Source organism: Thamnophis sirtalis, unplaced genomic scaffold (genome assembly GCF_051295495.1).
Source record: "Thamnophis sirtalis isolate CommonGarterSnake01/CBP01778 unplaced genomic scaffold, rThaSir2_p1.2 scaffold_4, whole genome shotgun sequence".
NCBI lineage: Eukaryota > Metazoa > Chordata > Lepidosauria > Squamata > Natricidae > Thamnophis > Thamnophis sirtalis.
The window spans coordinates 84,252,933-84,265,682 of NW_028261384.1; the positions used below are offsets into that span (position 1 = coordinate 84,252,933).

Here is a 12,750-nt window from a genome sequence, read left to right on the forward strand (position 1 = left end):
ACCATTAAGTGCTAAACATTTCAAAAAATAAAAATTAACTAAACATTTTCAAAAGCATATGGTATAATCTTTAGTAAGCAATACTTCTGAACTACTTTATCAAACCCATGGCCTTATCGTAGCTTTGCCCACCTAATTATGCTAAAGATCTCTTGAGCAGGAACTAAGGCATTTTGAGTACTGGATGCTGTTATACTGCACTGAATTTATCTTTTTCTTTCCCACATCTAAAAGCACATTTCCCATAAAAGACAATTCTGATGTACTACCTATAACTGCATAGCATACAACATTATCATCTGCATAATACTGCTGTATACTTTTTTCTACATATGAATTTAAAATTTTAAGGATTTAAGTTAAACCACTTAACATATACAAAATAAAATACATCAATATTTAAAACATTCTCACCTGAGATATGTTTGAAATGAAGATTTCTTTTGGTTCCTCTCCTGTGGTATCTAGGACTTCAAATTCATCACCAAAGTCACAAAACAGACGTGCCCATATTCCATACACATCCGCACTTATAAACTGTAGGAACAAGCCAAAATAATGACAATTAAATTTCACAAGCTTGCATAAAATATTTTATTTTGCTACTGTTGATGAAAAAAAGAAAAGTTAATATGTTAACATTTAATACAGATTTATAATTGGCTTATATTGAGTTTTTCAGAATTTGAACAAAATAATAGATACTCATCCAATTTCTTTAGATCTCTGGCCAAGTTGTAGTTTCAGAATTACCCTTACAAAGCTTTTAGTCACATTTGTACTATAACCCTTAGAGGCGGGTTGCTCCCAGATCGAGCGAAACGGTATCAGCGGCGGGAGGCTCTGCCCACCCGCCCGGATGCTTCTGAGCATGAGCAGAAGCATTGTGTACACGCACAGGTGAATCAGTAGTAAAAAAAAATGGAAACCCACCACTGATAACCCTGGATATAAGTAAGAGTTTTTGCTTCTTTTAGCTTGCTTGGATAGGAATGTGTGAATTTAAAACAGCTTGAACCAAAAAATAAATAAATAGTAAAAGCTGTTAATTCTACTAACTTTTAAAAAGTCAAGCTTATAGAGTATGTGAACACATTACAAAAGTCCAAAGATTTTTTAAACATGTTAACTACAGTTAGCTGCTTTTTTTCACAAGGGACTGCAGATGACAACTTTAACTTCAATTCACTTATTATCAGGGTAGTCACGACTAGATGCTTAGATACAAAAGAAGGAAAACAAATCATTTTTGAGTAATCAAATAAAAATGACTTTCAAAAGCAATCAAAATTTTATGTTAAAGATAATAGCATTTAAATATGAAATATATAAAATTAAAAATTGATTTTAAACATTAAAATTATTTTAAAAATTGAATTTTTTTTCAAGGGAAAAGTAGAGGAAGTAGACATATCTAGCCACTCTGAAGTCTTATCTTTGAAATTGAGGAAGTCCTAGAAAAAAATGAAAGTCTGTATGCAAACTAAACACAGCAATGGAAAAACAATTACAGAAAAAAATGAACCCCTAGAAGAAGAGCGATGGAATCATGTTACTCAAAGAGGACAAAAAAACCAAAAAAGACTGTCCCTGTCACTGGAGCTGAATAATCAATTTCATATCCTCCCTCTAGAAGAAAATATGTAGACATTTAGAGAACAGTCTTTATTAAGTGTTACGGTGATAGTAAGGAAAGTAACTCAGACTATCACAAAGAAGAGTAATCCACTGAGCTCCCCAAAGAATAACTGTGTGTGATGGTGATTGCTGATTCTCTTCTGAGAGGAACAGAATCAGCAATTTGCAGGCTATGTATGAAAATATGTTATCTACAAAGTGCAAAGATCAAAGATGTGACAGAGAGGTTTACCCAAATAATAAATTCCATTGATCATTAACTCTTTCCCTGCTTTCATGTTGGAAGAAATGATACAACAAAAAAGAGTCTGAAAAAATATACAACTAAACAGGAAAACAAATTAATTAGGATTGGATTTATTACATTTATATGCCGCCCTTTTCCCCGAAGGAGCACAGGTAGTGTTCTCATCTGTACTTCTAATAGAAGGCCAAAGGAATGGAAGATTTTTAGAGATACTGCTGGCTCAAGAGATAGTGCCACTGAGAGAACTTTGGATTTTTGGACTATGGTTTACATTACCTACAGAAAAAAATTCTGGCAAGAAATTAGTTGTACCTCACAAGAACCAAGAAGAATGTATTTGAAAAATATCTGACTTAGCTCATCCAAAAGGTTTTAAGTTAAATCTGAAGAGGAAGGAAGCCAGTTTTTAGGATCAAACCCAAAACATTAACCCCAAAACAACAATCAGACATTGAGGAATGGAGTGGTGAAAAGGAAGGGAAACTCCGGTATCAAACAGGAAACACAAAAAGCAAATAGAGGTTCATCCAAAAAGGGCTTAGATCTATGTACACTAATGTTCAAAGTATGAGGAACAAACAAGGAGAATTTGAAGCCTAAATACATGAAGGCACTTAGCAACATGATATTGTTGCTATTACTGAAACTTGGTGGGCTATAACGGTGGGATGGAACTCACAAGTAGAATATACTACTAAAAGAACATAATTTATTCCCAAAAAAACCACAACCCCGAACTCAAAAACAGGAGGAGGAGGAGTTGAATTGTACACAAAGAATTACCTTAATAGGTGGGTGCTGTGTATGGCAAAAAGCATTAATCTTCTTCTGCAGTGACATTTTCATCTCAGTTAATATGACACACTTTAAAAAAAATAGTCCAAAGATAAATCTTAGATTAACACAAGGTCGATTATAACCTGTAACTTATAGACCAACAAATTTATCAGATAATCCAGTTTCTTTTATCTAAACCAAATAAAGGTTTCTAACATTCAATTACTATAATATGAATAAATGTTTATGGTGTAAAAATCTAACTCCTCAGCTAGATATATCAAAAATACATTAATATACTTTTCACTTCTGCAAGGAACTATTTTCTCTTTATTTTAATAATTCATCATATAGTTATTGAACTTGTGCCAGTAACTGTTTTACCTGATTATATGCTATAATAGTGTTCTTACCAATTAAAATGCCTAATGCCGTACTTACAAAAAAAAAAAAAATCTGTAACAGAGAGCTAGAGGCAGGGGATCCTTTGACTGAAACTGGTTCTACTCACCTCATGTCAAGAGACTAAAAAACTTTTTCAATTATTTTGAGTTCTTTCCATAGTATGTTACATTAACATCAACCTAAATTTTGTGCAGGTGATATTTATAACACAAACATAACCATTAAGATTGAGTAAGGAAGGTTCAAACACCATTTTTTTTAAAGCCAATGCCCAGGGGAAGACACACATAACTTAATATAAGCCTATAGAATATCTAAGATCCAGCAGTAAAGCATATAAGACAGTCCTAAACTAAAGACCAGCAGACTCCAGCTAAGGATAATCAGGAAACCTGGTGATGTAATTATGTGCATACTATCCTAATTCTTATCTAAATGATGCACAAAATAATTCACTCAGATATAAATGAAAATTTCTAAACTAAGCAGAATCCAGAAGGATTTACAGCACTGAAACAATATTTCAAGAAGACAATTGAAACACTGGAACATCAAAATGCAAATTCTATCCTTTAATGCTTATGTTATTTGATTCAAGTCTGTGTGTGCAATTTCTGCACCAGGACATAATGGCACAAGTTTCATCATATGTTATCCTTCCTGAGGGAACTTATGGCAGAATCAAGTCCATAAATCTACATAAATATACACATGCATATACCAACACATACCTGTAATTATTTACATTCAATCAGACATTTAAAAAAGATCCTTCTGAAGAAATAGTGTCTGCCAAATTTAATCAGAATTTGAATACTCAGTAATAATGGTTTTTCCTCTTCTTTTTATTTCTTTCAAAATAAACTCAACTTCTCAAATGTTTGAGAAACTGAGAAAAGGTTACCATATTTTTTGGAGTATAAGACACACTGGAGTATAAGACGCACCAAGGTTTTGAAGAGGCATTTAAAAAAAAAAGCTGATAGAGGGATACAGAAATACAGTAAGTAGGTAGGGAGAGAGAGAGAGTAGATAGGTAAGTAAGTAGATGGGGAGAGAGGGGGGAAGAGAGAGAAAGAGAGAGAGAAATACAATAGGTAGATAGGGACAGAGAATAGGTAGGTAGGTAGAGGGATAGAGAGAGAGACAGAAAAATACAGTAGGTAGGGAAAGAGAGTGTGAGTGTAGGTAGGTAGGTAGGAAGAGGGAGGGAGAGAAATACAGTAGGTAGGTAGGGAGAGAGAGAGAAAGAGAGAGAGAGAGAGAGAGAGAGAGAGAGAAATACAGTAGGTAAATAGATGTTTCCAGGTGTATTTTCCCATGTGCTGTAGAAGGAAGTCGCTAACAACCTGCAGCACCTAAGACTTGTTTCTGTTGGAACAGCACTTGATCGATCTATTTCTCATCAATCACTTTAACTAAAGAGAGGGGGGGAGTTTTTGCACTCTGCAAACCTCCCCAAAACGGCTCGTTTTTCGTGAAAACAGGCCCCCTTTTATCAAATAAAAGGCATGAATAGCCTTGGGGGGGGCTTGCAGAGTGCTCTTAGGGGAGTGGGGGGGAGGCAAAAACAAGCAAAAAAAGCCTATTTTTCACAAAAATGTTTTTTGTCAAAAAAAACTGCATGCATAGCCTTATGGAGGCTTATAGAGTGCTGCTGGGGGTTGGGAGGGGCAAAAAAGGCCCATTTTTTGCTCATTTCTGCCCTCCCCAGGCCCCAGGAGCTCTCTGAAAGCCTCCATAAGGCTATGCACGGCCCTTTTGGTGAAGGGACGGGCTTCGGGAGGCAAAAAGACGCCCTCAGATTTTCAGCCTCTTTTTTGAGGAAAAAAGGTGCGTCTTATACTCTGAAAAATATGGTAGGTTCTCACTATCTAAATTGGCTTTTCCTTAAAAGTAGCAAAAGGAATTGCCACAATTTTAAATGCCTTCAGAAATTTTTCACTGCCATTTTCAAGATGTACAAAGCAGGAGTTTGGGACAGGAGTGACTATTATAGGCATCAAAGCTAATTAAATGGAAGATATTTCAAAAAGGTACCACATACCTGATATTGTTTCAGAAAAGAAATATCAGTTATTTCATTTAATGGATCAGTTGATGACATCACTTGGACATATGGATTCAGCTCTGCAATGTGATGCTGTGCTGCTTCAGCTCTGAAGTACATATAATAATTGTATTATTAATAGGTGTGACATGTAGGTTCTGCCCTGCCTTCCAATGCATCTGCCTGATCACAATGACAGTCAATTTTTCAAGTTCAGTTCTGTAGACATTTGCAACAAATAATTATATCTCCTGCTCTCATATATAATCCTTTAATATTTCAATTACTATAGAGAGACATGATCTCCAATTGGAATGGCATGCTTTTTGTGGTATGACAAGATTAAAATATATAGATATCTCCAAAGACATTATGTAAGAAGCACACTATTTTTAGTATAAAAACCAAAAAGTCAAAACAAAAAAACTATATGAAAATTTCTATGATGGAAGCACTGATACATCCAAATGTTGTTAACTTGGAAAAAATTCTAACATATGACATCTTAAATGAAGAAGAGGAACTTTACACAGGAATTGCAGAATCAAAGGGTAAATTTAGCATGGTGGGCACACTTGCAAATACAATCAAGATATGTGAAAGACGCAAAGATATATGCCTTTTATAAAAAGCCAACAGCACTTGATCAGATACTTTTATGGACGGATGAAAAATTAATAAAGAAAATATATAGCTATTTATTAATTATCAAAATGGAAGACAAAGGTGAAAGAAAGTTTGAGCAAAAAACTTTGGCTATACTATAGAGCTAGATAAATGGCAAAAACTCTTGGGACAGAAATTATAAATTGACAATGGCAACCACTTATTAAAAAAAACCTGTATAAAATGTTTTATACGTGGCACTTGCCACCAGCAAGACTAGTAAATATATTTAAATATGTGTCCGCCAAATGTTGGAAATGTAATCAGATACTGGGTTCTTATTATCACATGTGGTCGACATGTTTAAAGGCAAAACAATTTTGGACGAAAATACATACATAGTTAGAGAAAATGAGAGAGCAACACATACACTTAAAACCAGAAATATTTTTCTAATGTATATTACCAGAAAATTATAATAAAGGGATTACATATTTAATAATATATGTGCTGACAGCAGTGAGAATTATATTTGCTCAAGATTGGAAAAAATAGGATACATCTGCAGATAAAAGTATAATTAGAAAAATATTAAGACTGTGAGGAAATGGACAGACTGACATTAATAATAAAAGATAAGAAACAGAGTATTTTTAACATGGATTTTATCAATGGTTAGATAGAACAGAAATTAGAGGATGAAAGATTACTGATATGTATAAGTAAATGATGCAAGAATTTCATTATATGTAAGTATATAGTATTATGATTACTGTGGTTGTTGTTGTTATTACCAGTATTACCATTAATACTTTGTATAAGCAAATTGATCCAGACAATACACTGTTTATTAAGCACTTATGTGTTTTAAAGAAAAAATGTATAAATAAAATTCAAAAAAACCCAACAGGGACAAAAACTCAATTAGTACTCATTCAAATTACAAAAACCTTCCTAACTGAAGCAATTAGGTTATTTAGAATACTACACTATCTCAATAAAGATAAGAGTAAATTTCAAAAATAAATAATTTGATTAAATTACAACCAAACGAATATTATCTGGACTTTCAGTTTGGTTACTTCTTTTATTGACCTAATTTTGAATTAGCAAGGTGAAATTATACTTATCTTTCAAAGAATCAGTTATACTGTGTATTTTAATGATCAGGAAGAGGGACAGTGTTTTGGATCTGGCAGTACCCCTTTATTTCCTGTAACCATCAACAAGACTTTACACACGCCTTTTCCTGGACTCAAACAGTACCTGTCCTGTGACTGATCTGTTTTTCAATTAACACCTGGAAAAGAAGTTGTTCTTCCTGTTTATTGTTTTAAAAAGGGCATGGATAACACCACTTCTTCACCAAGCACAAGCTGTTAAGTACCGTATTTTCGAGTATAAGACGCACCTTTTTCCCTCAAAAAAAGGCTGAAAATCTGGGTGCATCTTATACACTGAATACAGCATTTTTTGCCTCCTGAAACCCCACCTCCTTCACCAAAATGGCCGTGAATAGCTTGTAGGAAGCTTTCAGAGAACTCCTGGGGGCTGGGGAGGGCAAAAATGAGCAAAAAAGTTTTTTTGCTCAATTTTAACCCCCCCGGGGCCCCATGAGCACTCTATAAGCTTCCTAAAGGCTATCCATGCCTTTTTTTAAACAATAAACCAGTTCTGAATCAGAATATAGCACGTCTTAGAACTTCCTCTCAAAATAGCTGTTGCATGGTAAGAGCTTGTTTTTTCTCTTACCAACAATCTGCTGATTTTACTGCCAAAGCTGGTTCTTTGGCAATGCTGCTCCTTGGTTTTGAATGAGAGCATTTAGGAATGACCGAAGAAGACTTCTGGACGATCATGGACCCAGTTGGGAAGAGGGGTCTTGAAGATTCCAATTCCCTCTGGAAATAATCAAAAAGTCAGGGGTGTATACACCTTCCTTTCAGCAGTTTCATCTTCTGAGAATGCCTGAGTATTAACTTTCACTTTCTGAATGTATAGTTTCATTTTGTTTTTTGTTTAAAAAATTATTAGCAGTTCAGTGCTCATTTATTTTAACATCTTATTGGATTCTGATTGCTTTTCTTTTTCTTTCTTTGTGATATATGTTATTCTGGCTAACCTCTGTTCCCTCCTAATGGAAGCACAGCACTGTTCAGGGAGTGGGGTTTAAGAGGTTTTTACATTCCCACCATTGAATCTCTATATTTTTTGAATTTACAAAATACCTGGGGTTTATTTCTATTAAACCTTTCTTATAATATTGGATTGATATGTAGAGGAAATCATACTTTCTTTGTTCTTTCTTCTCTGATCACATTTCACAGATTAAAATGATTGAACAGTGGCTGAAAAGGAGAATGGGAGAATATGCAGCTTCTAGGCATATTTCTCTTTAAAAACCATGATGAGATGATAATGATTTTGCAAAATATGTTAGGGCATGAAACTTTGATTAAAAATACAGAAAGAACTTTGATCCAATTCCAGACCAAAGGGATAGTCTCAACCCTGGAAAACTAATAGTGGATTTAATCTGTTGCACCGAAGTTTAAGTCTGCATATTCCTACAATATAAGGAATCAAACTGAAAGAGAAAGTGACAAATTCCTTTCTTCTACGAACAAGAGAGACTGGATAGTTTTATTACAATTAACTGAATTTGGGTTTTGATCAGAAGCTAGACTTATTCTGGAAACTGAATTTATTATATTTAATTAAATAATTGATAAGAGATGGAATTAAGAAGCAAATGTGGATATTCGATCCAGGACAAATTTATAACTTTGGGGATGATTTGGGATAGATCAGATACCATGGTTAACTTTCTTTGAGTAGATTACAATGTGTTTGTTAACAGAGAGTTTTCAAACTTTAATTTGGTTTTGCTTTAGTAGTAGTATTCTTCCTGCAAACTATTTTGTCACTAATATAACATATAGAAGACAAGTCAATAATATGTAAATAGATTCAGTAGTTTAAAGAGGGCTTGTTTCGCAAGGGATTGAACTAATGCTGTAAAAATGTATTAATAGCATTTATTAAACTACAGGGGAGAATATGCGATGCACCTTCTTTAAATGTTTTGATTGCTTTGTGGTTTTGTCCTTTTTTGTCTTCTTTTTGATTTTTTTCTTGCCTTGAACAATATGTGTGTGTCCATGTGATGATAGATAGATAGATAGATAGATAGATAGATAGATAGATAGATAGATAGATAGATAGATAGATAGATAGATAGAATGTGTGCCGTTTTTGGCCAAATGGCAGTGGCAATCCTTGCCATCTGGAACAGACCAAAAACAGGGTGCATGGAGGCCAAAAACGGGATGTATGATATGCGGAGGTCAAAAATGGGGTGTGCGAAGATGGTGATAGGTAGTGGCGGTAATGGGCAGCAGCAGCAATCCCTGCAGCCTGGAACAGCTGATTGGCAATATTCTGGGAGGCTGATCCAACCATCAGCTGCTTGTGCTAAATCAGGCTGTGCTGAAGCTGATCTGTTTGTTGCAAGGAGGCAAATTACTGGGAGGCAGAGGCCGAAGAATGGGGGCAAGCGGTGGGCAGGGCTTTGGCAATATTCACTCTGTAGGACATACAGACATTTCCACCCAATTTGGGGGGGGGGGGGGAGTGCATCCTACAGACCAAAAACAAAATACAGTAACTTCATCCTGCACACCATCAAAGAATGTAGTGTATAAATTGTACTCACAATTTGGAAATATGATCTCATTGATATTCTTCAATACATATAAAAATATATCTTGGATAAAGCTCATACAAGGATTGCAGTAATTTTGACAATACTTTAAACATTGTACAGACCTGTTCCTTACATTTAGAACATCATCTTCACAAGCAAAGAAGTTTGTTCCTAAATCCCATGTCTTGCATTGTTTGGTATCATGGATAGTGAGAGCCTTGAAATAATATTAGAAGAAAGGAAAGAAGTATATTTGAAGTAGCAGTGATGCAACATCATAAATATACACACTATCACACATGTATCACACCTATGAATTACAAGTAGTCTTTGACTTACAACCGGTGACTTATTGACCATTCAAAGTTAGGAGGTACTCAAAAAAAGTTACTTACAATCCTTTCTCAAAGCTACCACTGCTGCAATACCTTTGAAGTCACATGACCACATTTCAGGCACTTGGCAAAGGAACTGCCTTTATGACTGATTGCAGTGTCCCACAGTCATATGGTCAAGTTTTGCAAATCTTTTGTCATTTTTGGCAAACGGCATTTGGGATTCAGACTTAAGATCAGGTGATTTCTTAATGATCATGATGATTTACTTAAGAACCATTGTAAAAATGATTGTGGTGACTCAACATGACCATAACCATTTATGACCAAAATTTTAGATCAATTATGGTAAAATCAAATATCTTTATTAAGATCTTTGATCAGCCTTTATAGTAAAAAACTAGAGATAATTTTATATAACAATTCGTTATTGAAAGGATAAAAAACAATAGGATAATTAAACAACATATCTAATTAAGTTTTTCAGAGTTTTGTATCTTGATGAAGATATTTGGCCACCTGATGTGGATATAGGATTAGAAACTCTTAAAAAATAGTAAACATAAAATTTATCATTATGACTTGCATTTAGAAATTATTGGGATAATCAAAACACTATATGAAGACATGAACGTGAGTTTCTACCTCTCTAGATCCACAAGGACACAGTCTCTAAAAATAAGGAATCCAATGAAGTCTTCCTCCCAGTAAAGTAGATGGAAGGGCATCAAAGTGAGCTCTGGAAAAGGCCTGTTTATATTTGTTTAGGATTAGATGATACCCCGTATGGTCTTAAGTGATAGGTTGTAAGTAAAGGACTAATTGTAATTCATAGGTACAGTTGAAGGCTAACATCTGTCTATAGTTTGACAATGGAATTCAGGGGTATTAGTGATATCATTTAGACAATAATTGTCCCTGATTATACCTTTTATTGTTGATTCAGCCTTCTCCAGACTTAATTGGCCTAAATATTCAGAAGAGAGGCCAAGACTACAAGGTTCTGCTATTGAGATACAGTACCAGTGAGATTGGCAGCTGTTTGACAATAGTAAAGCATTAAATCTGTAGGATCAAATCTCATTCGAAATCCTGAGATTACAATCTTTAACACTTGGCACATTCACTTCAAGCCATCACTTCCTTTGGTATACCAAACACCAAAGAAAATTTAACTGAATGGCTTCATAAGTCCTCAAGTTTGTATATGGGCCAAATTGTATCTTATATAATAGTTGGGCAATTATTTTAGCCATAAACAATTTCATTGCTACTGGAAAGTAATTTGCCTCGTTGCGTATGAAATTGAATCATTACTTGCATCCTCTTTTGGACAGTGGCAGTAAAGGTAAAGGTTCCCCTCGCACATAAGTGCTAGTTGTTCCCAACTTTAGGAGGTGGTACTCATCTCCGTTTTAAAACCGAAGAACCAGTGCTGTCCGAAAACGTCTCCGTGGTCATGTGGCCAGCATGACTAAACACTGAAGGTGCACAGAATGCTGTTATCTTCCCACCAAAAGTGGTTCCTATTTTTCTACTTGCATTTTTAAATGCTTTCGAACTGCTAGGTTGGCAGAAGCTGAGACAAGTAATGAGAGCTCAATCTGTTACATGGTGCTAGGGATTCGAACCACTGAACTGCTGACCTTTCTGATCAACAAATTCAGCCTCTTAGCCACCGAGCCACCACATCCCTTATACAGTGGCAGCAATCAGAGAAAACCAGAACAATACACTTATCATAATTGATTATTAATTCTTCCTCATTACAGTAGGATGCCATAGTTCTCAATGCCCACTTCATGCCAACAGAAAACAAAAAGAGAAGAGCTGCATTGCCAGCATAGAATAAAATTTTGGAATATCTGTTGTCTTATTTAGGTACATGGATATCAACTCTCTGGAGAGTTTTAATTAGAGATCTACACTTAATCATCAATCTCTTCATAGTGTAAATATGTGGCAATGCTACATGCAGTTGCAAGCAATTCTAAATCAATCATCATGTGACTTTTATATTTTCTAATCATATAAATTAGCATCTGAGACTCAAGTTACTAATTTTTTAATATTTTGCTAGTGTTTGTGTGAAAGTTATGACAGTCTCATTAGTTTTTTAGGAAGCGGAATACCTTAAAATAAACATATACCAAATATTTATTCTTAGAAATTAGAACGTCTTTCTTCTTACCTTTATTCCTGCAAGAACTATGTTCTTGGCTGAAAAGAAAAGTGAAGAGTTATAAGTTTCTAGTAAATATTTACCATTTATAATTATATACTGTACAGTACTTATTCCTGCACTAAAGTTAACCCTGAATTTAAGATGATTCTCTTATCAAAAGAAAACATAAAGTACAGTGTACAATATAGATAAATATCCTGTGCAATGCAGTGTTCCTCATATTGTCAGTCTAAGGCTGCCAGCTCCAGCTGAAACTTGTACTGAAGATGTGCTTCTCCCAATCAATATGTGCATGTGTTATACTTTTTGCTAAAAGCTAATTTTCAAACAAGAATAATGCAAAAGGAAAAAAACATTAATAACTACAACTTAAATTAAGAGCATAAAGTAAGATGACCAATTTATAAACTAAATTGATGCCCATCTATTTATACCAACAATTATATCTATACAAATGAAGCCATGGTGAGGCATCAGTTGCTACAGAATGTTTGCCCTACTTCATGTTCTTATTCCTTTTAACATTTTTCATCCTCATAGGAATAGAGTGATTATTAAATAAATAATTTGTTAATTCCAATTCTAGTTTAATTAAATATTGCAAGGATTTGTATTCCATTAGTATACTTAAAAGGGCACAATGGCTCAGTACTTAAAGACATTGAGCTTGTCGGATAGAAAACTGACAGATTGGGTTCAAGACCCAACACCACATGATAGGGTGAGCTCCTATTACTTGCCCCAGTTCTTGCTGACCTAGCAGTTTAAAAGCTTGCAAATGCTAATCGATAGATACCACTT

The 12,750-nt window shown here is 34.6% G+C and overlaps 1 protein-coding gene across 6 annotated transcripts in view; it reads right to left on the reverse strand.

Moving 5' to 3' along the window:
• UBA6 (ubiquitin like modifier activating enzyme 6) overlaps positions 1–12,750 on the reverse strand; it is a 110,382-nt gene that overhangs the window by 85,720 nt on the left and 11,912 nt on the right. For all 6 annotated transcript variants that reach the window (XM_087713231.1, XM_087713227.1, XM_087713230.1 and 3 more), the window contains 5 exons: positions 11,956–11,984; positions 9,552–9,646; positions 5,115–5,226; positions 2,669–2,749; positions 415–537 (listed from right to left, as the gene is read on the reverse strand). In XM_087713231.1, the coding sequence (XP_087569357.1) occupies positions 415–537; positions 2,669–2,749; positions 5,115–5,226; positions 9,552–9,646; positions 11,956–11,984 (440 nt within the window). The remainder of the gene's footprint in view (positions 1–414; positions 538–2,668; positions 2,750–5,114; positions 5,227–9,551; positions 9,647–11,955; positions 11,985–12,750) is intronic.